This window comes from Nelumbo lutea, chromosome 2, assembly GCF_056320005.1.
Source record: "Nelumbo lutea isolate HS-2025 chromosome 2, American lotus-T2T, whole genome shotgun sequence".
NCBI classification, from domain to species: domain Eukaryota; kingdom Viridiplantae; phylum Streptophyta; class Magnoliopsida; order Proteales; family Nelumbonaceae; genus Nelumbo; species Nelumbo lutea.
Window position 1 is genome coordinate 62,321,407 of NC_142685.1, and position 26,779 is coordinate 62,348,185.

Sequence of the window (26,779 nt, forward strand, 5' to 3'; positions counted from 1 at the left end):
TGACAACAAAAATTATAGGCAAAAAATTGAGCTTGTGAGGTCCATTAAGTAGTATTATACGTGTTATGTTATTCGAGCACGTGACTCATACGACCCAAAAATGGAACCGTTCTGGCCATTGGTTTTGGATCGACGGTTTGAAACGAATGGCCCATTCTGACAACAAAAAATTATAGAACAATTATGGCCACCGGTTTTCAAGTCGACAGTTCGATCGTCTGGTTCGAATGGACCACCCATACTAACAACAAAAATTACAGGCAGAAAATTGAGTGTGGGAGGTCTATTGAGCAGTATCATACATGTTATATCATTTGAGCGTGTGACTCATACGACTCGAAAATGGAATTGTTCTGGCCACTGGTTTTTGGATCGACGATTCAACCGTTTGGTTCGAACCGGTGACCTGTTCTAACAACAAAAATAAAAAAAAAACAACCAAAAAACCATTGAACGGGTCAACGGTTTGACCACTTAGGTCAATGGGTCATTGATCGATTCAACGGTTTTTTGCCAGGGACCGGATTTGGGGTAAAACGGAATTGGTTGCTTGGACGGTTCCCAATTAAAAAAAAAAAAAACGGACGATCCATTCTAACAACAAAAATTATATGCTAAAAATTGAGTGTGAGGTCCATTAAGCAGTACCTTACGTGTTATGTCATTTGAGCGTGTGACTCATATGACTTGAAAATGGAACTGTTCTAGCCATCGATTTCGGGTCAATAGTTTGACTGTTCAGTTTGAACGGATGGTTCGTTCTGACAATAAAAGTTAAAAAAAAAAACAACTAAAAATTATTGAACGGGTCAAACAGTTTGACCGCCCAGGTCAATGGGTCATTGACCGATTCAATGATTTTTGGCTAAGAACCAAGATTAGGATAAAACGGAACCAGTTGCCTAGATGGTTCCTAATTAAAAAAAAAAACAAAAAAACAACCAAAAACCATTAAACAAATGAATGTGCCAATGGTTCGATTAATCAGGTCAATAAATCATTAATCGATTCAACGGTTTTTTGCCAGAGACCGGGTCAATATATCAACGGGTAGATGGTTCCATTCCAGCCCACTCATAACATTATGGGCTGGCTAGTGGCCATCCAATTAGCCAGCTCAACACTTCTCTAGTTGAGCCAAGCCGTGGACGGACGTCCACGGTCCACCAATGGCAGTCCGACCAGTGACCAGACCCTCCAAAGTCCAAAACCTCGGGCCATGAGCAAAACCATTAGATTTAGAGGTGGGACATTGTTTGGAAAATCCAATGAACTCTGCAATTTCAGATAGATTACAGTATCCATTTATTTGGAGTTTGGACTAGTGGGTCGACGTGGTATCAATTTCAAATTGCTTTCTAGTAAATAAACTTATACAAATTTGTTGGACAGTGAAATTTACACAAAAGCAATTATACAAAATTGCTTTCTAGCAAAATGACTATCGTACATTTTTTGGAAAAACCTTTTACCGTACATTTGGAATACTGTGTGTCTATGGAACGCAGCTGTTTAAATGTTCAAAATGAGTGGTATTTGGTGATTAGTAAATGATACAGAAAAAATCAAATTTGTACGCTTAGCATTACTCTTCAAAATTGAAAAGCGAAGGCTTGGACTGGAAGTTTTGGAGTTCCGTTTGCCACACGCGGAAGCAGAACACCTGTCAAAACGATCAAAACGGTCTTCTCAAATTTCTTTCCCGGCATTTTCTGGCTGCAAATCTTCGTTTTTTTCGATCACAACTCCGCAAGAAAGAATCATTGAACAAGTGGTGGGGTTTCTTCCTGCTTTCAGCATTTTTTCTGTGGTTGAAGACGCTTAAGAGAACCTAAGTTTCCGATCTGTTTCTCATTTCTGGATCGAATTCGTTGGATTGGATTGCAGTCGGTAAGAGCTGAGGATGAGTTTCTTTCATTTCTCAGTTTTCACTGTAATTTGATGTCTGTGTTCAGAAAATGATTTCTGTTATTTTTGTTGTTGTAGAATCTGACATAGCAGAAGGCCTAGTTAAGAGTTGTTGAACTTGCTGGATGGACAGTAGGTTAAATTTATTAGTGTCTGTTTTTGGTAAACAGTGAATGTTGGTATTGATTATACTGGTCCTGTATGCCCTGTTCTCTCTGTTAACATCATTAAGTAGAACTTGGTTTTCTTCTCTTGTGTCAACATTTTTTTTTTCTTTTCTTTTTGCTTCAAGCCTGCAACTACATGTCTCCAGCCTATAAAATATAGCTCTAGTAAACTGATGCATAGGTGTCGTTGATGATTAGCCGATGCGACTTAGTCCAGATATTTTTAACCTGAATCTTCTTTTAGAGGCTCTTTTCTTTATGATAAACTGTTCGTGGTTTTCGGATTTTTCATGTAGACGCTGTCCTTCTTGTTTATCTGAAGTTTCTCTTACTATAATGTCTGTTGAGATTAAAAATCATATACTTTGGCTTGATCACGTCTCCGGAGTTGCCTTCTGTTGATTTATTCTTTTTTTTTTTGGGTAATACTAAATTTTTGTCAGTGCAATGAAAATTTGGTTCTGCTGTAGTATTGGGTTTCTCTTTATCAATATAAGTTTGAATAATTTAGTATGCTCTTTGAAATACACTTTTGGTGGTTTATATATTCTCTTTATTTTGACTCGAAGCATTTTTCTTAGGCATCTGAAGCCTTGGAGTCATTTGGAAGGGGAGGATATTTGGACAAACAACATATTAAAATGTCGCTTGTGTTGCCTAGCACTTCAGAAGCGTCCTTGCAAGTTTTTTCAGGAGCTATACCCAAATCTTTGTTCCCTGATACATGTAATAGAAAACTAGACTCAAGTTTTCTCTCTAGATCCCATGTAAGACATAAAAAGAGAAGGGTTTCAGTGTATATGCAATTGCTAAATTGTTCAATGGTGCTACAAAATCACCCAAAGATCTCCACTGTCCATGGTATAGGGCATGTTTCCCATGGAAATATTGTATTTTCTCAATCAAGGTCTGTGAATTGCCAATGCCAATGTACAGAAAGTACTGGTGAGTTAACTGCAAAGGATGGAAATGTGAACTGGCTATTGGATGCAGTTCAGAAACCTAACCCACTCAATAGTGTCATGAATGTTCCCAATGTTCTAGAGTTTGAAGAGGTTCAACAATCAAAACATGAAAGTGAAAGTTCTGGTTCCAATGGTAAGTTAGCTTCAGTTGAAAAGGTCAAAGATAGCTTGCATAAAGTTGGCATAGATTCTCTTGAGGATGAGGCATGGAATCTTCTACGTGAATCTGTAGTCTATTACTGTGGTAGTCCCATTGGAACAATTGCTGCCATGGACCCAACCGATTCCAATGTACTGAACTATGATCAGGTCTTTATCCGTGATTTCATACCTTCTGGAATAGCATTTCTTTTGAAGGGAGAGTATGACATTGTCCGTAACTTCGTCCTTCATACACTTCAATTACAGGTAAACTATCCAACCAAAATACTCTTTACTTCTGGCAGTTTCTCTGTTTAAGATTATGATTTTTATATTGGTATAAATTTTCTTTCTTTTACATTTTTGAAACTTCCTGTGGTAATTTTCCCTATTGAGGTCCTCTTCATTCACAGGAAGTGCACAAGAATATTGTAAATCCTTGACTTCTACAGTTCTACTGATCACTCTGAGAGTATTTATCATGCAATGCTAATGTCATTGGCCTCTTTTTATAACAACACTGTCATGTACATTTTCCCTATTCAGTCTTCTCCACTTACCTACATGTGAAAATTCATAATTGTGGTATATAATCATGAATCCAGATCACTAAAATGCTATACCAACCCTTGGATTGGGGAATGGCCTGCACTGGTAGGTCTGCCTGGGCGAAATTATGTATTTAGAGTAAACTGCAGATAATAAAATGGCTAGTTGCATCCTTGACATAGATCAGACTCCATACTGTTTGGAAAGAGTTCTAACTATGCAAAATAATATCTCCACAAGGATAATGTTATGAGTAGTTTATGATTTTTTGTCATTGTAATCCAAAAGGTGGACCCACATTTGGATGGTCTAGATCAATGGCCATGCATCCTGTGTTTTTATTCAAGAAGAAAGAAATAATAAAGAAAAGAAGGATCACTGAACACCAAGTACGAATTCCACAACAACCAAAACCCAGAGATGCCTCTAGTAACCTTTCATGTAACTTAGGTGTGCCACCAATGGTATTCCGATACATGAAACCTGACCTTTGTGTCAGAAAACAAAACATTCCTCCAATAGCAACAGAGGCAATAAAAAAACCCCAACATACAAACTCTTCAACATTGTAGAGTCCCTCCTAGACCAAAAATAACCAACAGACAAAATGTTCACATGCTCTACATCCAGACCATGACTGATTACAAACCTCAGAAACTATGAAGGAAGTAATGAGCATAAAAAAAAGAATTTAGTTCTCCTTGATATTTTCTGAAAATGACAGTGTTAGTCCTACTACTCAAGGGCAGAAAGAAGAAAATCCTCGTTTTACATGATTAACTTTTCAGAGTTGGTACCATAAAAAGTTTGTAATTTTTACCGAGTTCAATTCTTTGGCTACCTCTTTGGTTTTTGACTGCCTATGTCTATTTCTCTTAACATCCACCTTTTCAATTGCGAAATTCTTAATAGTCTCCCTTTTGTTCCTCATTCTCCACAATGGGAAGAGGAGTTGCATTGCATCAACTAACTTCCTCTCCTTTGTATTTCTTTTATATCTTGTGAGAATATCATACTGAATAAGTGTAGGCTGAAGGTGTCTGCTGCCCTTCCTGTTAAAGGAAGAGGGTGTGCCTGTAACGGCAATCAGCTCATTTTAGATTGACAGTAATGGAGATATAGCCTGGCTCTTATAGATGATAAATCCGGGTTGACTGAGATTAAGATTGGAATTGGAGAACCACTTCTAGAGCCAATCTTAGAGTCAGTTTCTGCAAATGCCATGAGCAAGATCCCTTTGTTTTACCACTAGTTTTCCCTTAGCAGAGGTCATCTTTCATGTCTATAGTCAAAGAATTCACCTTGTAATAATTGCCTGTCTATTTTATATGAATGAATTCTCTGACTTAGAAAACCATTAGTCCTTATTGATGTCTCCAAAGCAGTCCTTTTTTTTATAAGTAATTTTATTAGAAACAGAATATATAACAGTACAAACAGCCCAGGGAGAGGTGTGAGATTCACCTAATCCAAAAGACAGAAAACTAGAAAAAGTACAAGTTACATTTGAGCCCAAAATAAATGATCCCTATAAACCCTTTGTTTAGCTGGAGGGTCAGCCAGTCCATTGGCCGATCTCCTTTCCCATTTAACAAAAACTGCTAAGTTACTGGTGAGCCATTTAGCCTTCTTAATTTCAATTTTCAATATCTTCATCAATTTCAATTTTCTTCTACATGTTTCTGAACATCAATTGTTCCCCACAACAATGAGCAAAAACTCAATATTATTTTCACAACCATTCTAATCCAGACAATATCTTAGGTTAATTTGCAAAGTATGGTTAGCTTTTACCTACTAAGCTAAGGCTCATGGACTTGGGATCCTTACTGTTAGTTGACTTGTCAAACCAAGTGTAAACAGCTTTTATTTATAAAATAAACAGGTGATGAAAGAAGAAGAAAAGTAGAGAGAAAGTAGAAGAGAGACAAGAGGAATGAGAGAAAGGGAGTAGAAAAAAGAATCTACTTTGCCACCCCATTAGATTGCTATTTATATGAGTACAAAAACAAAACAAGTATAACGATCAAAATATTCTACCCTAAACAATGATAAAACATATAATAACAACAATATAAGCATAAGAAAAAAAAGACAGAAATATCTATGAATCGTCCACTGCATCTCTACACTCCCCCTCCAGTTGGGAATAGAACAAGCAAGAATATTTTGTTTCTACTCTTCCATGAAATAAGATTTCCTCCTACAAAAGTGAATGCCCTGAAGTGGGTCGCCTATCATCAACACATCTGGCCCAATCAACATTAATGTGCACTTCTATCTTCATAAAGTATACCTTTGCCTGGACACCTCTTCAAGTAAACAAGTATCCTCTCAACCACAAGAGGATACTGACTAACAATATTGACACCATAGGAAATCTCAGGGCAACTCAATCAAAGAAAGAGAAGCTTCCCTACAAGCTATTGATACATAGCTTTGTCTTCGAGAAGCTCACCACCCTCTGCACTTATCTTATGATTCAGCTCAATGTGTATTAGAAGTTTTAACACCAAGCTTCCTAGTTTCCTTTAGGAGATCAAGAACATGCTTTAGATTGGGCCACCTCAATTCCCAAGAAATACCATAGGCCCCCTAAGTCTTTCAGTTCAAATTCTTTGTTGAACTGCTTTAGTGACTCAATCTTAGCAATATTATTGCTTGTAATGACAATATCATCAACATAAACCACAAAAAGAGTCAATGATGATCCACCTCTCTTAATAAAGAGAGTATGATTAGTTTTAGCTTGCACGTAATCAAGTCAAACTTCTCCATAGCAAGTAAACCACGCTCTTGGAGACTATTTTAAACCATATAATATTTTCTTTAAATGATGTATCTTTTTCCCTACCTTTGCACCACAAAAATCAAGAGGCAACTCCATATAGACTTTCCTTAAAATCTCCATATAGAAATGCATTCTTGACATCCATTTGAAATAGTGGCCATTAAAAACTAGCAACAAGAGACAATAGTACCTTGATGGTGTTCATCTTGGCTACTAGTTTAGTTTAGCCTTATACCCTTCATTGTATCATTCCACTCAGGCACTAAAAGAGCTTCTTGCATGTTTTGGGGGATGGGGATGGCAGAAACAAATGCTAAATAGGATTTATAGGGTGATGAAAAAAGATCATAACAAAAGAAACTGTGAAATACAATGGGTAGTAGATGTAGTACAACTACGCTTCCCTTTCCGTACAGTAATAGGAAGATCAAGATCACTTGGAGGAAAAGGAAGCTCAATTTATGCATGTGAGGAGTCATAAGGTAAAATAGTAAGGCCATTAGAAGGAGTGGGTAATGAAGTGATAGCAATAGGCAAAGAAGCAAAGTATGTGGATTAGGCATCTCAAAAGAGAAAAGAGCTGGCCTAGACACATCATGAGAACTAGTCCTGTAAACGGTATCCGGAAATTTGATTCCGAATTCGAGATTCGACTTAAACGAATCGAATTCGGATATTCGAATCAAATAAACAGTCGAATTCGAATTTAATTTTCATACCGATTATTTAATCGGATCGAATTCGAATTTGACTTGATTCGATCCGATATATATCCGAACCGATTGTAATTACATATATTAATATATTACAGTCGAATTCGAATTTAATTTTCATACCGATTATTTAATCGGATCGAATTCAAATTTGACTTGATTCGATCTGATTGTAATTACATATATTAATATATTATATAAATTTACATGCATAACCCCATTGTATCTATGTTTCTTTAATAGTTCAAGGGTATAAAGGTAAAATAATTTTTCCCTACACACATTCCAACAAATCTTCTCTGCCATTCAAAAATCTAGCGCATCCTCCAATAAATCTCCTTCCCCAAAAAATCAGCGAGCTGTCCAATCCTCCAACAAATCCCCTTCCCCAAAATATCAACGAACTGTCCAAGAAATCTCCTTTCTCATTTGAAATTTGAAAATCCAACTCTAAACCCAAGCGAAAGTCCCTAACCCTCATCATTTCCTTCTTCTATACTTCTCCTCTGTGTATTCTTTGAAGAGCCAAAATGGCAACCAGAGTTGAGAGATCTTGCCCCTGCAACATTCATTCACAAAGTTTAATGCTAATATCTTTGCACAAGCAAAATGGTGAATGAACAACTTGGAGAAACCTCTGCTGCAGCAGCATTCTTCACAAATATTATTAGCAGATTTTCAACAAAGATCGATGTCGACATTGAGGTCATTTTTGTCTAAGATGCGATTGTTGTTGACGGTGACAAGGAGCATTAGCAGCAATGGTAGATCAACCGATCAACTAAGGCCAGATTCTGACTTGTTTTTTTTTTTTTGCTTTATCCTCTATAAATTTTCTAGTGTTTGTAGCTTTTTTCATTTCTTCTTTTGCTTAATCTTTACTATGGGAATGGTTGTCGAATTTAGATTCAGTTTTGTCAAAATTGTAGCTACCATATTTTGATTCTAAAGTAATATTTTTGTATTTTAATTCACAAACAGAAATAGGTAGCTTGTTTTTTGGGTTTGGAACAACGAGATGTCCTCATCTTTCATTTATCCCCAATTTCTTTATTTTTATTAGAGTTGGATTTTTATGTTTTATGCCAAACCTAAACAGTTGAATTCGAATTGGTCGAATATTCGATTATTCACTCGAATTCGAATTCAGTTACTGATTTTAGATATTCAATGGATTTCGAATCGAATTTGAATCTTTATTTATGCAATCGAATTCGAATTCGGATATATCTTGATTCGCTTCGAATTCGATCCGTTTACACCTCTAATGAGGACCATAATCAACTCGTTTCCACCTATATCTCTAAAATACTTGAAACTCCTCACACTTCTAAAAGTCCTTTGCTCCACCCTCCCGTTCAATGATTGGAATAGGTAAGGGAACATTTGGAGAAAAAAATAACCCTTTCACCATTCTCTCCCTAAGAAGAAACGCCAGAATAATAAGGGATATCTTCAAAGAAAGTGCCATAGAGACAAAACGAGAACCAGATTAAAGATAATAGCAACAGTACTCCTTTTGATTTTATACATAACTAAGAAAAATGCATTTGGCATCCTTAGGATCAAACTTAGTACAATGAGGTCTCAAAGTTTAAACAAAACAAGTACACCCGAACACCCTAAGGCCCTGTTTGTTTGGGAGGTAAAGTTGACTTTCCCATGTTCTTTTACCAGTGAAGTGTGCGTCCCATGGAAACAAAACTTTCCCATGGGTAAGTTTTTGGCAACTTGTGAAAGTTTTACCCTCTTGGGAGGTGGGTAAATTATTCACCCATGGAGGGAGAAATTAGCCAAATTGTGTAGGACTAAATGCCCTTTCCAAAAAAAAATAGGGATCCTTTAGGAAATTCGCTCACCCATCTAGCAAATGAACATGGGTAAATGTACTTACCGGGTAACATTTTCCTAGGTAACACTTACCTAGGCAAATGCATTTACCCTAGTAACTTATCGCCAAATGAATGGGGCCTAAGAGGATTGGAGAATAAATCCATGTTAGGGTATGTTGAGCAAGAGCAAGAGAAGAGAAGAGAAGAGAGGAGAGAAGAGAGGGAGAGAGGAGAGGAGAGCCGAGAGGACTGAAAGCCCATTCTGAACTTAGGGGGCGAAAGAATGGTATATTATTATTTATACTGGTACAGTCGAACAATATAAACAGAGGAGAAATTACAACAGTACCCTTATGGTACTAAACCTAAATACATAAACAACTGACAACACCCCCCCTCAAGTTGGAGCATAGATATCAATCATGCCCAACTTGTCACAAAGATCATGATGTCTGGAAAGGTTTAAACCCTTTGTAAAGATGTCTGCAAGCTGGTTCTCAGAAGTGACATAGGGGGTACACACTTCGCCTGTGATAACTTTCTCTCTGATAAAATGCTTGTCAACTTCGACGTGCTTTGTTCTATCATGTAGCACCGGATTGGCAGCAATGCTTATAGCTGCTTTGTTATCACAAAATAGAGTTATAGGTTTGGTCACTGGGAAACCCAACTCCCCAAACAAATTCTTTATCCACATGCCTTCAGCAACCCCGTGGGCCATAGCACGATATTCAGCTTCAGCACTGGATCTAGCTACCACATTTTGCTTTTTACTCCTCCATGTAACAAGGTTCCCTCCTATAAAGGTGCAGTAGCCACCGGTAGACTTTCTGTCACTTTGGGATCCAACCCAATCTGCATTTGTATAAACTTCAACTTTCAAATGTTCGTGCTTTTGAAACAACAAACCAGTACTCGGATACTTCTTTAGATATCGGAGGATTCTCTTTGCTGCTTCAAGATGAGAAGACCTAGGAGCACATATACAATCTCCCTACAACATATGCAATGTCTGGGCGAGTCATAGAAAGGTATAACAATCTCCCTACAAGCCTCTGAAACTGTTTCACATCCTTGAGCGATTCACCACAGTTGTCACCTAATTTATGGTTGGGGTCAATGGAAGAGTCAACTGGCTTCACTCCCATCTTTCCAGTGTCCTGAAGTAAATCTAGGACATATTTCCTTTGAGAAATGAAGATACCCTTCTTTGATCGGGCAACTTCAATTCCAAGGAAGTATCTGGTAGGTCCTAGATCCTTCACTTCAAACTGAGTGGCAAGAAAAAGTTTCAATTTCTGAATTTCATCCTCCCAATCACCAGTAACAATTATGTCATCCACATATACAATTAGAGCAGCAATTTTACCTTCTCCTTTTTTCACGAACAGTGTGTGATCTAATTGACATTGCCTGTATCCTTTCTGTTGAACTGCCACATGTAATCTACTGAACCAAGCTCTTGGTGATTGTTTCAGCCTGTATAAGGACTTCTTCAACTTGCACACTTTCTGTTCATTGCCTTGGGCTAGAAACCCAGGAGATTGAATCATGTACACTTCCTCTTCAAGGTCACCATTCAAGAATGCATTCTTGATGTCCAGCTGGTGTAAAACCCAATCCAGATTGGTCGCAAAAGGGAAAAGGACTCTAATGGAATTCATCTTGGCAACGGGGGCAAAAGTTTCTGCATAATCAACTCCATACACTTGAATAAATCCCTTTGCCACTAAGCGGGCTTTATACCTTTCCACTGTTCCATCAGCCTTATGCTTGACTGTGAACACCCATTTACATCCAACTGGAACATTTCCCTTAGGAAGATCAATAAGTTCCCATGTGCCATTTTTGTGAAGGGAATTAATTTCTTTCCTCATGGCATTTGTCCATTCAGGAACTGAAAGAGCTTCTGCCACATTCTTAGGGATAGGGACACTGTCAATAGAGGTAAGGAAGGCACGGAATGAGGATGAAATGTTCTCATAGGAGACAAAGTTGGAAATGGGATGTTTAGTGGTGCACAATCTAACACCCTTCCTGTGAGCAATAGGACGGTCAAGATCATTAGCAGTAGAGGAATCATTTTCAATAGATTCAAGGACATCATTGGGAGCCAAAATACATGAGTGAGTATGATCCTCCCTCGAGGAGTCTGGTGGCACTGGAGGTACAGCTTCCGGATTCTCTACAGCTCCACGAAAAGGTGGAGGGTCAAGGAGAGAGGGAAGCTGAACCAGTTTCTCCTCATGCCTACACGAAAAGGTGGAGGGTCAGGCAGGACATTTGACTCAAAAGACAAATGACCAAGACGACAATTTCATAAATATACTTTTTTCTTACAGGACTGACTCATAGACTTTGTAACATGAAGACCAGCCTTATTCTCCAGCATGTAAAGTCCATCAGCCATACGACCCCTACCAATCGTCCTCCCCGAGGCCAGATCCTGAATCACACAATGAGAAGGGAAAAAAGTCATTGAGCAATTCAAGGAATTAGTAACACTACTAACAGAGAACATATTAATGGGAAAATTTGGAACATGAAGAACATCAGAAAGGGTAAGGCCAAGAGGAAGAGAGAGAGTTCCTTGACCAGCTATGGAAGAGTATGAATCATCGGCTAGTCTCACCTTGTCTCTTTTAGAAAGAGGGTGATAGGTTTGAAAGTAAGAGGACGTACCAGTCATATGTTTTGATGCTCCAGAATCAATGATCCATGGAGAATCAGGGGTGTGAGAAGCAACATGGAAAGCAGTGGCAGGATTACCTGACGTAGATGCAAATGAGGTTGAGGGAGGAGTATCCATTTGACGAATTGCTCTACCATAGAGCTCTAAATGGTCACGGAAGGAATTCATAATGTCCTCCCTCGGGTCAGGTCCAGTGAGATGTGTCTGAGTCACAGTAGAAATGGGGGGCTGATGCTCCCGAGTAGCCATGTTGGCCATGTGATGTTTCTTTGTACTTTGCTGTCCGTACTTCTTATTCACCTCTGAACCTTGCTTCTTAGTCAGATCTTGAGCCCATTTTGGTTTCTCATGAAGATCCCAACAGGTATCTTTGGTGTGTCGGGGTTTCTGGCAATGAGTGCACCACAATTTTTCCTTATCTTCTGTTTTTTCCTAGAGATCTCCTTTCCGAGAAGAAGATCCCACACCAATAGATACACCCCCTTTTTCAACTAACACAACAACATCCCCACCAGGGCTGTTCATCAAATTTCTCCTACTTTCTTCAGATTTTACAAGAGCATAGATTTCCTGAACAGAAGGGAGATCCTTAGAGCTGAGAATCTGAACCCTGATAGATTCATACATAAAATTCAGACCATGTAAGAATGCAAACACCCTTTGCTGGGAGACAAGCTGTTTGTACTTCTTAGCATCCTCATCACACTTCCAATCCACACTCTAGTAGTGATCCAACTCCTTCCAGGCAGATGTTAAGTCAGAGTAATAGACCGATAAACACCTCTCCCCTTGTCTGCAAGTAGAAGATGCTGCCTGCAGTTGATAAATTTTGGCATAGTGTCGCAATTCTGAATATGTAGACTTTGCTTGTTCCCAAATTTCATTCGCAGTTTCAGCCCACATGAAATTCTTCCTGATTTGAGGTTGCATGGAAACCAAGAGCCAGGACATAACAATACTGTTCTCCTGATTCCATCTATCATATTCAGCACTCCCGGAGGATGGTTCTTTTATCCTCCCATTAATATAGCCTATCTTCCCCCTTGCAGTGATGTATAACTTGATCCGTCTTGACCACTCTAGGTAATTTAAACCATGAAGAGGGACAACAGCCATAGGAAAGGATAGGTCACCCCCACCCATTCAATTCAGCATTGAGGAAACTCCAGATGTGGCTGAATCTTCACTACTCATGATTTCAGGTTTAAGAAAAAAGCAGCAACCAAAGGGGTACTTCCGTACAAGGCTATTATAGAAACAGGTCCTTCTGACCTACGGTTTCACTGGGAGCAAAGACTGAACACTGCTGTTGCAGTACTGGAACAGGTCTGTATAACCTACGGTCTTGTAGGAATCCAAAAAACAACACTGCAGTTGCAGTACATAACCAGGTCTATATGACCTACAATTGTACAGAGGTCATATGACCCCCCAACAGAATGGAAAATACAAGGTGAAGTTCACCACACCCCTAATCGGCAGGCCTGGTAGCCGAACTGTCAATGACTGAGATCAATACAACATCTGCTTTAGGGCATCAACAGTCCATCAAAGGGGTAAAGAAATACAAAAAAAAAATTGTCGAATACAACTGCTTTGTTAAAGAAATACAGTCCACCAATAGTCCATCAATCGGCTTTCAGTCAATCAATAAACAGTCAATCCGTAGGGCAGCCGAACAGTAAATGAACAATACCTCTTTTAACTTCAGATGATAGCCTCTCTGTAAACTAGAACTCCCTCTACGAACCTCAGATGATAGCCTCTCTACAGTCGAATAGACAATGAATACAACTTCTGGGCTGGAAGATGAAAAGTCTCTATAACTTATGGGTCGAATTGAATGCAACTTATTAGCAGTTCGATGGATACAGCTCTGGGAGATGAAGAGACTATCTGCTCGACATTGAACAACAGGTTTGCTTGACACCACCCTTCAGGCCTGGACGACTTGCTCTGATACCATGTTGAGCAAGAGCAAGAGCAAGAGAAGAGAAGAGAAGAGAGGAGAGGAGAGCCGAGAGGACTGAAAGCCCCTTCTGAACTTAGGGGGTGAAAGAATAATATATTATTATTTATACTAGTATAGTCGAACAATATAAACATAGGAGAAATTACAACAGTACCCTTATGGTACTAAATCTGAATACATAAACAACTGACAATAGGGTACAAGAGAAAAAAGGAGTTTTCATATCTAGAACCCGAGAAGGAACTTCGTTGATAAGATAAACAGCAATTGAATTGCATCCACCCAAAAATGAACATTGCCATTTAAATTCAGCATAATACCCCTTTCAACTTCAAGGATGTGTTTGTTCTTCCTATCAAAACTCCATTCTTCTAGGGGGTATGAGGAAATGTACTTTGATGATGGATAATCCCATACTTGAAAAAGTACGAAGTCAAGGGTTTAGTAAAGTAGTCCTTGGCATTGTTAGATTGGAATATTTTGATCCTAATGCCAAACTGTGCAAGGAACCATTTGATGGAAAAAACAAGTCAATATGGGAACCTCATCCTAAGAGCGTATAAGATAAACCTAAGAAAATGAGAATAATCATCAACAAGTAATAAGTACTTATACCCCCCTAGCAGCAGTATGATAAGGCCCCCAAATATTAGTATGAACAATTTTAGATGGAACAATGTTTTTTTTATTACTCAGAGAATAAGTTGATCTACAATGCTTTGCAAGTTCATAACTTGCACACTTCAAATTGGACACTTGAATTGATGCAAATACAATAGGAAAAAGAACTCTTAAAGACCCAAAAGACAAATGACTCAATCAATTATGCCAAAATATAATCTGACTTGCTGACTGAGATACAAGATTACCAATTTCTTTATTATTCATAGGTGGATGATCTAGCAGGTAGATTCCATTTGCCTTACTACCAATCCCAATTACCTTTTTTGTCACCATATCCTAGAAAACACAATGATCAAGAAAGAAGGTCAATAAACAATTCTATGTTTTAGTAAGACTATTAACAGAAAGGAGATTAGTACCAAGTTTGGGAACATTAAGCACTGAAGAAAGAGTGATGGCATTAGACATCCTAATATCTGCCTTGCCAAAAATAGGGACAATAATCCAACAGAAATAGAGGGTTTGTCTCTATGAGAAGACAACCAATAAGAGGTGAACAAAGAGGATAACTAATCATATGGTCAGAGGCACCCAAATCTACAATCCAAAAGTGATTAGTGCTACCTAGAGCTAAAGCATGATAAGCAGTAGCCCTTATACAGTTGTACCTGAGTGAATAAATGCTGAAGTAGGAGTTGGAGCCAGGGTGTTGGACTGAGATGATCTGGTAATTCCAACTTCATTCTCCAACTGAGTCAAATTATCTCTAATAGCAACCAATGGATCCAAATAAGTGGATCTAGTCCTAGAACTAGTAGTGACATCTGAAGTAATAGCAACATTAGCACTTCCCTTCTTATTTTTGAATCTTTCAGGTACAAGTTGAAAACAATGAACATGCCATACTATCATCTTTTACTCCCCCCACACTTGGGCTAACATGGCGGAGTTACTGTCAAGGTTTCCTGTCCCACATATCCATTTCAATTTCATTCTTTCATGTTTAACCTATAATACATTAGTTCAGCATCAAAATGATCTCTCAGTTTTTTTCTTCCAGAGTTGCATGAATCTCTCAATCAAAGCACATATTATTTGTGTCGGTAGGATGTAACCCCTGCTACAAATCTGCATCAAGCCATCTGCTTTTGCTAATAAAGTAGTTCTTTCTTTCTCCAAATTAAAAGAGAAAACTGGAGTTGGCCATTTGCAGGATCTTTTATGGATTTTTTCAGGTTTATCTGACAAGAAGGTCAGAATAAAGTCATCAACCACTGCTGTACTTTAAACATGGAAGTGATTACCTTCAGATATTTAGCTGGATTTCACCATTTCAGCACCTCTCATTATCATACATGGACCATATCCCTAACCCATCCTTCAAACATTTTTCCAGATTTTATCAAGCCCATACAATTGATACTCCTAACAACTTTGACATTTTTTTATAGTTAATCGCACTTTCATTAAAATAAAAGGAGTGCAAATAAAAAGTGATGGGAAGTCACCAATTCAAAAGAAAATAGAAAACAGCAGTACCAAACTTTGGATGAAATCACAGCCATTCCAACATCACAGAGAAAATGTCAGCTGTTATTCTTCTAATCAACCAATGTTTTCTTTAAAAAAAGGTTTATTCTTTTTCTTTCTAAATGTCCCAACAAACAGCAAAAAGGAATTCGATTATACCCCAACTATGCTCTGCTTCATCATTCCACAAATTAGCCTAGGCATAAAGCAAATTTTCTCATGAATTGAACAGTTGATGCCTTGACATATCTTGGATGTTACCTGGATAATCTTGCAACTTTTGTAGGAAAATACGGAATTTATTTTCCTGAGAATCCTTGAATATTTTAAAGATTTTTTTTTTTTGTTACAAAAATCTTTTTACAGATTTGAAGTGCCATATCAACAATACCAATTTGGTCATTTGTTTTGGAAGATACAATTAAGTTAATTTGCATTTAAAATTTAGTATCACTCCTTAATTTGACAGAGCTGGGAGAAAACAATGGATTGCCATAGTCCTGGTCAAGGGCTGATGCCTGCCAGCTTCAAGGTGCGCACTGTTCCACTTGAGGGTGATGATTCTGCAACTGAGGACATTTTGGATCCTGATTTTGGAGAGGCAGCAATTGGCCGTGTTGCACCAGTTGATTCTGGTAAGTAAATCAAAATCAGATCTCCTCTATAAAAGGGTTAGCATGTTTTAATACTCTTTGATTGATGGATCTCTGACTTTCTGTATACATAACATTTTCAATATCAGGACTGTGGTGGATTATACTACTACGAGCATATGGAAAATGCTCTGGAGATCTCTCAGTTCAGGAGAGAGTTGATGTACAGACCGGAATTAAGATGATTTTGAGGTTATGCCTTGCAGATGGTTTTGATATGTTCCCAACATTACTGGTGACTGATGGTTCTTGTATGGTAGACCGACGCATGGGAATTCATGGCCATCCTCTGGAAATTCAGGTATATAGATTGTTCCTCTCTTTTCAGAAGGAAAAAGTAATATTGTTATTTTTTTCCTATATGTTCCTTGATGGCCATCTTGATTGGTTGTTTCATATTCCATTTTCTTTGTCTTATAATACATCTAGTTAGTGAGAGTATTCCCAATCAAAGAATTACCTTTCAACAACTCCCTGACCCCCAAAATAAGCGTTCAGGCTTTACTGTATATTCCACATGTATTCAGGAATATTAACTAGGATAAAATTATTTCTGTATGCATTGTACTTTGAATTAATTAAGACAGAAGCTAGTTAAAATTAATAAAAAGAAAAAAAAAATGGGATGACTTATTACTATTGGTTGAAAGGGCATTGAATAAAGACTAAAATTCTGTTCAAATATTTTGGATGTTGCATTCCAGCATAGTGCAAGTTATGATAGTCATCATTATCATCATTGCTGTCCATGCCTTATTCCAACTATATGGAGTCAGCTACATGCATCCTGTTTCGCCAATCTGTTCTATTTGAAGCCATATCCTATGTTAAATTATTAGTGCTTAAATCACTTATACTACATCTACCCATGCCCTTTTTGGTCTACCCCTGGCCCTTCTAGCCCCTTCTACTTGTAACATATCATTTCTTCTAACTGGTGTTGTTGATGGTCTTCTATGCATGTGAGCAAACATCTTAGTCTACTTTCTCTCATTTTATCACCTATTGTGGCTACTCATTGGTAGGATGACTTCATTCCTTCATTCCTGATCCAATCCTTTCTAGTTTTCCAGAGAATAAATTTGAAGTAAAACCACTTTTGGCTGAATATTGTTTAGATTATTTTTTGTGAAGATAATGTGTGTGTGTGTATTATAGATAAATGGCAGGATATTAGATGAGAGAATGTAAACTGATGCGCAAAATTATAGATAAATGGCAGGGTATTAGATGAGAGAATGTAAACTGATGCGCAAAATATAGAAAACAAATCCCCTCCAATTAGAAAAAAAGTAAGAAGGAATAGAGCTATTGCTTAAAAAGAGCATCCACTACCATATTTATTTCCCAAGGTATCCATCTTACCTGAACTTTCAATTTTTCCAAGGACTTGCAAAGACAACTGGTTTACTAAGGTTAATGCACTATGGTATTAAAGAAGTAGATATGTTGGCTGCCAAGAATAGGCTGAAAAGTTGCAAGTTAAGATTATGATTCACTTCGGTAATCAACTAACCATTTGACTTCTTTCTGGGATCCAAGGGTAGAAAAAAGGAGGTTCCACTGAATCTGAGGAAAACAATACATTATGGCAATACCACACTATCTGACTATTTGGCATTCATATAGTGACTTTAAGTTTGCCACAGAAACTGGTTTCCCGTTTATGTGGAAAGTGTTGGGAACTTGAAGTGGGTTAAGTGATATCAGTAGAGCAAGATGCTGACTTCACATTGGGCCAAAGGAAAAGTTGAAAAGATAAACTTTGTTCCTCATGAACAACATGTTTCAAAGTGCTTTGGTGGTCGGAAGACATTAACCAAGTTTCCCAAAATAGCCAATGATGAAAGATGAGATAGCTTGGCAATCCAAATACCCATTGATAGAGATTTAACTTCTGCTTCCTCAGAATCCATGTTTCCAATAGGGTTAGGTTCACTGATTTAGAGTTTGGTATAGAATTATTTCTACATGGTGTAAATTTTGCAAGACAAAAGGAGTTAAAATTTCTACAAAATGCTACATAGTGCTTGAAATGGCAAAAGATGCACCTTTTTGTCTAATGCCATATCCATTGTTAAATTATGACCCTTTAACATTCGTATGTGCACATTTACTTCACTGACTTGGTGTCCTTGTTACAAATCTTGCAGGCATTATTTTATTCAGCACTTCTTTGTGCCCGAGAGATGCTTGCTCCAGAGGATGGGTCAGCTGATCTGATCCGAGCACTAAACAATCGTCTGGTCACATTATCATTCCATATCAGAGAGTACTATTGGGTGGATATGAGAAAACTGAATGAGATCTATCGCTACAAAACAGAAGAGTATTCATATGATGCTATCAACAAGTTCAACATCTATCCTGATCAAATTCCTCCTTGGCTGGTGGATTGGATGCCCAATAAAGGAGGCTATTTAATTGGAAATCTGCAGCCAGCCCACATGGATTTTCGTTTTTTTGCACTTGGGAATTTGTGGTCTATGGTTAGCAGTCTTGCAACAGTGGATCAATCACATGCCATATTGGATCTCATTGAAGCCAAATGGACAGACTTGGTGGGGAATATGCCATTCAAGATATGTTATCCTGCTCTTGAAGACCAGGAGTGGAGGATTATCACCGGATGCGATCCTAAGAACACGTAAGGCCTCTGCTCATCTGCTGTAAGGTTTTAATTGTCAAGTTAGGATCTCCTGCCTACCAACACCCTACCAACTTGATCTGACAGCGCACATCTCACTATGAAACTGGGGCCCACCATAAAAGTGGAATCCATCATGTATGAGATGTATGATGTTAGATGATGTTGGTAGGGTGTTGGAACATATTTTGTTGGCAGGTGATCCAGACATGTAATTGTCATGCCATTTCTTTGAATTTAGCATATTATTATGTTTCGTTGTTGAGTTGTTTCTCAATTTTGATGCAGGCCTTGGTCCTACCACAATGCAGGTTCTTGGCCAACTTTGCTCTGGCAGGTCAGTGAACTGTTTTGAAATTCACTAATGTGAACTTTAATTAGCATGCACAAGACACAAAACACAAATATACATAATAATGGAATTGGGAGAAAAGGAAGCCATAAAGTAAGGTTCTTACTGTACCTCATTGAATGGCTTAGTCATCATTCCATGAGGAAGAGGTGGATGTGTTTTGACTGTATTTTGGGAGGGACTGAGGGGGAACTGACTTGCAATTCTATTTAAACAATGATCCTCAATGTGATTGAAAAGGCATGCTCAGGTGCGCCTAGGCACAAAAAGCAAAGCGCATTTCAAGGCTTGCATTTTGCCTAGGCCCAGGTGCACCCACCTTAGAAAGGCGCGTCTGGTGTGCCTGGTGCACCTTGCGCCTTGCTTGCTCATCAGTGCTCTGAAAACCTCCCATTTGTTAATTTTGTTCATTTCATCCTTCCTAATATAGGACATTTTTTTAAAAGATAAGGAACTATAACTAAATTATAAAACCAGTTTTTTGTGTAGATTTTAAGAATTTAAGACACTAGCATGGACTTTTTTGGGCTTGCCTGAAGGGGTTTGATAACAAGTGGCTCGTAGAATCAGAGTAATGCAATTGGAAAAGAAATAAAGAGCTTGAAAGTTTTATGTGCTTAAAATTGTTGAGTGCTTTTATGTCTAATTTTATTTTTACATTTTCACTTTGCATATGCATTATGTGTTACGTTTGTGCATTTTAATTTGAGCTAATAGGTTTTTTAAAACATTTAGTTTAAAATTTAAGTATGTAGTTTTTAATTAATATTATTTTTAATATTTTCATTTTTCATTTTTTTTAATTTTACACCTTGCACTCTTTTAAAACACACCTCATATACGGGGATCAGGCCATTTGAACAAGGTATGCTAAGAATGTCACTGTATGGATAGCATCCTCCCTGATGGCAATGTTGCCAAATATTGTTTCATCTGTATGGATAGCATCCTCCCTTTCTATTTTCTTTGGAACGTCCATAGTACTTCTCATCGGATAGAGAAAGGTCGTATATCACTGACATGGTTGAGAAACCTGTCACAGCTCACAGCGGCGTGCATAAAGATGAATAGATCAGAGATTGCAGTGAAAGCTGTGGAGGTTGCAGAGAAGCGGATATCAAGGGATATGTGGCCTGAATACTACGACACCAAAAGTGCAAGATTCATTGGCAAACAGGCACATCTGCTCCAGACATGGTCGATTGCAGGATATCTCGTGGCAAAGCTCCTCCTTGCCAATCCTAGTGCAGCAAGTGCGCTGATAAATGAAGAGGATAAGGATCTTGCCAATGCTTTTTCTTGCATGAATGCTAATCCAAGAAGGAAACGTGGTCGGCAGGGGGCAAAACAGAGCTATATTGTTACGTGCCTTAAGCGAACTTACCCCTAAACCCAAGCACATATATACCCCACGACAGCATCCCATTCTACCAATGTGGGATACTTCACATTAGCATCCCATACTACGAACATGGGACAATAACATATATCGTATGAACTACATGTCATGAAGTCCATACTTGTGTCAGAGAAAATCTAGGGGAGTGGATGATAATTGATAAGCACTTACTATTAACTCGGTCCGGATTTTGATCATCATCGACCATCAGTGGCTGGTTCTACGGGTTAATTTAGTTTGTATACATTTTCGATTCGTCTCTTTCATATTTTTTTGGCGGGTTCATTGGTTCTGAATCCATGGCCAAGCTGTAACTTGTAATTCCACAAGGATGAAACCTGTATAATAGTACTGAGTTCTCATTCATGTACCAACCATATGGACTACATGATCTTGTTTCACCATTTCGTTCTGTTCAGTGCAGTATCGAGTTATAATAAGACTACTTCAAATAGGAGCGCGTATCTGCTACCCACTTAACCCAAAAGACACTACCGCTATCCATTGGGAGTATCTCCTATACTTTATGTATTGTGATTCATGGGAGATGTTCCTAATATACGGCTGTAGTGTCCTGTGGGTAGTGTTGGAACAGATCAAGTCTAAATACATGGGAATTCCACATTATTACATATAAAGAGACCTGGATCTGCTTCCATCTAGGCATCTAGCTGCTCATTTGGTTATTGACTGGCTTTGAGTACAACGTTTGCATCAACTTTTTGAATGAAAGTTTGTTTCCCATTTTGAATGCAACATGTTTTGGAATTCATAATTGTCGTTATATGAATTCACTTCAGTTCGACCAAAAAAAAAAAAAAATCACTTCAGTTCTGTGTTTACACCTTTAACAAATGCAGTCTTCATTTCTAGATGAAAATTTGCAAACTGAGCAGTTGCAACTTAAAATTTTTACTCCAAAGTTGGATTTCCAAGAATCTGAATTATATTAATGCGTGGTTAATGGCCTTGTGCTCCATTCTCCACCAGTGTTTTTTTTTCAGGTGTGGGGGGTGGGGTTGCTATGAGGAGAGGGAGTGGTAAACGAATTATCAGTGGGAAGTAATAAAAAATTTTGAATTGCAGCAATCTACCATTTGAACAAAATTCATTCATCATGGATCAATGTACAATGCGAAATCTCAAGCTCAAACATAATGGAATCAAGTTCCAACAGTAGGTAAAATTAACCAAAATTCAAAGTGAAGCCCATATAATTTGCTCTTGAGATTACATTCAGCATAAAGCATTGTACAAAATGGAATTTAAGCCAATTTTATACTATTCAGTAGTGGTGATCATTTCTAGCCTAGCCTAGGCCCAATACTTCCAGTGCGACCCAGGCCTGGACAGCCCCGCAATACATGTAATATATAACATACATGAATATGTTTTGTATTTTGTATTATACATTTTATATAAACATTATTATGCGACAGCATTATATATAATATTTCATATTCCATAAGATAAAATATAAAGAAGTTCAATTTGCTTTTGAAGACCTTTATCTTAAGGTTCAACCGTTCATAACTTATTTTCATTAGTTAACCATTATTAAATAGATGAACGCAAAGCCTTCATTTTTTATAATTCATCCATGTGAGACCTTAAATATTAGGTTTTTGCCTTTTTGCTGAAATGAACCGTCAAGTTTAAATAGTTGAACGTGCAAGTAGACATTTCATATCCTACATCAATGAATTGTAAAAATAAAAGCTTTGCATTTATCTATTTAACACATGGTATTAACACATAGACAACCGTGCAAGTTGGGAAATCATGCACCATAACACATGGCCACCTAATTTGCACAATTATCTATTGTTGAGTAAATGAATGCAAATCTTTCATTTTTATAATTCATTCATGTAGTACCTTGAATGTCAATTAGCACACCTAACTATTTAAACTTGTTCATTTCAACAAAGATGTTAACAATTTAACATTCAAGATCTCACATTGATGAATTATGAAAATGAAAGCTTTGTATTAATTTATTTAACAATAGTCAACTAAGAAAAATAAGCCATGAAAGGTTAAACGCTAAAATAAAGGTCTTCAAGTTTTACTTTACAAAATATAAAATATTATACAACATATGTTTTACATATCACATAACAAAATTTATATAAAATATATAACATAATATAATACAAAATAAAACACAAACATGCATGCTTTTAATAATATAAAGTATATTAAAATATATATAATATATTGCAGGCCAGGCCAGACCCGAGTTGGGCTTTAAGCATTGGACCCATGCCCAGAAATTTCCGAGCTAACTCGAGCCAGGCTTCCAATCTGGGCTGCAAATGATCACCCCTAACATGCATACTCTTAATTAGAACTATTATTGTAAAGTATGACTGTTCTCTGCGAGGATGCTGTCCAACAATGATTCACAAGCATCTTCTAGTATATCTAAGACCTGCCATAACACCACAAATTGGAAGTAAATTGTTTGAGTATTAATGGCATGACGAATAAAACAGTAGAAGTGAAATTGCTAATATGAAAGACAACCAATTTAGAATAAAACTCATAAAACTTGTCCAGGAGCTATCACTATAAAATCTGATTTTACTCTTTATGTTCTTCCAATGGATTTCTAAGTAACATAAACAAAATTGCATACTTGTCAAAAAAGCATAAATAAGTTCGAAAAAAATAATAACAATATTGCATGCATTGCTCTATTTGGCCATTACCAAAAGAACCGATTTTACTCTATTGATGTTATTCCAAAGGATCTCTAAGTAACACAAATAAAATTGCATGCTTGCAAAAAATATAACAATGATAATAACAATCTTAGGCTGACAGGCATGAGAACAAGGGTTCGAATCTGAGAGCAGCCACTTTGTGCTAAAAAATGCCAAAGGTCAGGTCCGCATCTAGTCCATCCCTCCCAAGAACCTATATGGGGGACCAACGTTGGGCAATGTCCTTTTGTGTTGTTACTTTTTTCACCCTTTTACTGTCATCTCTCAATTATTATAACAACTGCCTGACTTCCCATATAGATAGACCAGAAACAAAATCTCTTCTGTGAAACATTGCAAAAGTTTGCCAGCCATTGAAACATGTCTCCATGGAATCTAATTTGAGCTTATGCAACCGTTTTTTAAATGTCACGTGAGGCTTGTACTAATTTGAATGCTTTCAAGTGGGGTTTGCAATAATGATTCCAAAACTATAGACTTCAGGTACCACTCAATCTTATTTAACCCCACCTATTGGCATAAACCTTCGGGCTAATGGATCTGTTTAAATCATTCCCCCGTCTTTTCTCTTCACTAAAATCTATCTTATTAAAAAGCATAGTGGAGAAAATTGCTTAAGAAGGCGAAGAATTAGTTCAAATTATTAAATCTAAGGTCAAATTATAATAATAACCTGAACTGGCTTGGTAGGATAACTGCGGGGAAAATGGTTAACCTAATTGGATGGAGAAACATTGGAGCAGCTCAAGCTTACATGGGGTTTATTGTAATAACCTTCCTGTCCTAGGGTTGTCTTACATAGGTAATAGGTCTTACTGTAATTTTGGATCGAAAAGATAATAAACAAGTCGTTTTGGTTGGGTCAAATAGGATGGCGGATACCCTAGCAAAACAAGGGCCAAATAGATCTTCATTGTACCGGGCAGAATTGTAACTAATTGCTGGAGATTGCAGTTTAGATGAATGTCCCTCTGCAATCTTTATCTATTGTAACTGAATTTCTCTGTTATTAATGAAAAATTTTTGCTGATAAAAAAAAAAAGATAATAAAGAAATCTTTCAAAAGGAACCAGGTACAGCAGCACAAGCCTACAAGTATATAATGCTCCTATGAATTGCATCAGTTTTATCGTTATTAGAAGTTTCAAACTAGTACTCCAAGCCAAGGGCATATTTTCATATTCAGGCATATGATGATGGCGCACAGGGATAACAAGGTCTTATGCAAGAAGCACACTTACAAGTACAAATTTATTTATTTATTTATTTTCCACAATCTACCTACGCAACATGAGCTTTGCAACATTCGCAATTTCAACCAAGTAGGTGTCATGTGCTTATAGATTGACAGAAATGGATTAGTCGCTTGATATTGAGATAATAAAACATCAGAAAATAACACATTACAGTGACCTGGGGATCTGAGATGGAACCTGATATTCCATCCACTCCTTCCTTAAATAGTCAAATGTTGCATGATATTTGAGAGAAGTCTCTGTTTTTAGATTCGGTGGTTTGGTCATTCATTAGCAGAACTTGTAATCAACAGGCCCATGATCTGCCCATCATGTCTTGGTCAGTAAAAGGGGAGTAGGTTGGCTGTTTTCCTTCTGATGTTCTGAACCTATTGTATACTCATCCTTTTCTTGTTTAATGAATTTCCACTGGTTTACCCAAAAAACTATCTTAGCTTCAAAATCTTGTATTAGTCATAAGAAGCATTCATATAGAATGGTAAGGCCAAGTTAGTGGTTTACCTTCTCAAAACCTTGAGGTCCCCCATAGTAAGGATCAGGAACTTCGGTTTCATCATGCTTCTTACAGTAGGAACACATTAACCTAACCTGCACTACCGTTAAACAACAAAACGAATGAGTAACAAGTTTCTTAACTTGATAAGACAGTTACCAGGAAAAAACAAGATCAAGTAATCCAAACAACAAAATTAACCCATCAAGTTAACCTTCTTATTAGCATCATCTGGAAGAGGTTCCTTGGATTTCCACCTATTAAATGCCTTTAATATATCCTCTGCAGACACAGAATAAAATAGAAGGCAAAAAATCGCTACTAAATGCCATCCATGCTAAAGAATTAGGAAAATGAATACAGAAGCAAATGTAATATTTGATAGTTCATTACCTATGTTTTGCTTATCCATGGCAAGAATAAGATCGAAGTCTCTTAAATCAGATGGCCTTATCGGCCTCGAGATGGAAGTTATCTCAATCCCACGCCTTTTGGAGGCTGCCCTCATCCGTGGATCCGCTTGGTTACCCTTAACAATTTCGATTGTAACAACAACACTATTAAATTCCAAACCGCTCTCTCCTCCATCGAACAATTAAGTAAACATAAAATTGTCTCTTGATCAGCGTGAATCAAATCAACAATTCTAACAAAAGCAGACAAAGTAAAGTACCTCATGGTAGTCGATTGTACCGGCAGAGTCGATGTTGAATTTGGAATCGATCCCTCGTTTCTTGACGATATCTCTGAAGACGGCCTCCGCAGCGGGGCTTCTGCAGATGTTGCCGAGACAGACGAAAAGAACAGAAAAAGGTTTAGTCTCTGTTGAAGGCGTGGACGCCATTGCTGCAGAAGGACGCACTCCCGCGATGGATGCTTAGAGGAAGGGAAAGATTAGGGGGTACCGGGGTACCAGGCTACCAGCCTCTGGGGGCAAAGCGGGAAATGCAAACGAGTGTGCCAGTGTGGTGGCAAATTTGTAAATATGGTCCAATAATAATCGTTGCCACTTGCGGCCTCTCTTATCAAATCAAACAAAATGAAAAGAAAGAACGAATTGAAGCTAGGGCTTCTTCTCTGCCGATGCTCACTCAATCAAAATTCTATTTACTGAAAAAGATTTTTTTTTAATGTGTTGTAGGCTCTTTTTTCTTTTTCTGTCATGGTCTTTTCTTTGTTGTTTTGCTTATTAAATTCAGTTTTCACCAAAATTTGTATTTTGAGAATCCAAACCCCCTCAAATTGTAAAACCCTACCCTCACCTTATCAAATGCTTTCCAAATTCTAACAATATACCAGGTTAGGGTATTAGGGAGGGTTGGGTTTAGCCTAATATCATATCCTGTTCATGCCCATATGGGTTGTA

At 37.6% G+C, this 26,779-nt stretch overlaps 2 protein-coding genes across 4 annotated transcripts; one reads left to right on the forward strand and one right to left on the reverse strand.

The window, feature by feature from the left end:
* The first annotated feature begins 1,537 nt into the window (after positions 1 to 1,537).
* LOC148871119 (neutral/alkaline invertase 3, chloroplastic-like) lies at positions 1,538 to 21,339 on the forward strand. 2 transcript variants are annotated; one of them, XM_088974117.1, is made up of 8 exons: positions 1,602 to 1,890; positions 1,987 to 2,040; positions 2,657 to 3,448; positions 16,354 to 16,519; positions 16,627 to 16,838; positions 18,691 to 19,184; positions 19,473 to 19,521; positions 20,579 to 21,339. In XM_088974117.1, exons 3-8 carry the CDS (start codon positions 2,717 to 2,719, stop codon positions 20,924 to 20,926), a joined length of 2,001 nt encoding a protein of 666 aa, XP_088830243.1. In that variant the 5' UTR covers positions 1,602 to 1,890; positions 1,987 to 2,040; positions 2,657 to 2,716; the 3' UTR covers positions 20,927 to 21,339. The 2 variants fall into 2 exon arrangements, with proteins under 2 accessions (XP_088830242.1, XP_088830243.1); XM_088974116.1 differs by lacking the exon at positions 1,987 to 2,040 and having other exon boundaries at positions 1,538 to 1,890.
* A 676-nt stretch (positions 21,340 to 22,015) lies between these two features.
* LOC148871120 (uncharacterized) lies at positions 22,016 to 26,779 on the reverse strand. Of its 2 annotated transcripts, none has more exons than XM_088970611.1 (5): positions 26,087 to 26,779; positions 25,807 to 25,942; positions 25,628 to 25,695; positions 25,422 to 25,508; positions 22,016 to 23,369 (listed from the first exon to the last, which is right to left on the reverse strand). In XM_088970611.1, exons 1-5 carry the CDS (start codon positions 26,255 to 26,257, stop codon positions 23,292 to 23,294), a joined length of 540 nt encoding a protein of 179 aa, XP_088826737.1. In that variant the 5' UTR covers positions 26,258 to 26,779; the 3' UTR covers positions 22,016 to 23,291. The 2 variants fall into 2 exon arrangements, with proteins under 2 accessions (XP_088826737.1, XP_088826736.1); XM_088970610.1 differs by having other exon boundaries at positions 22,016 to 25,328; positions 26,087 to 26,506.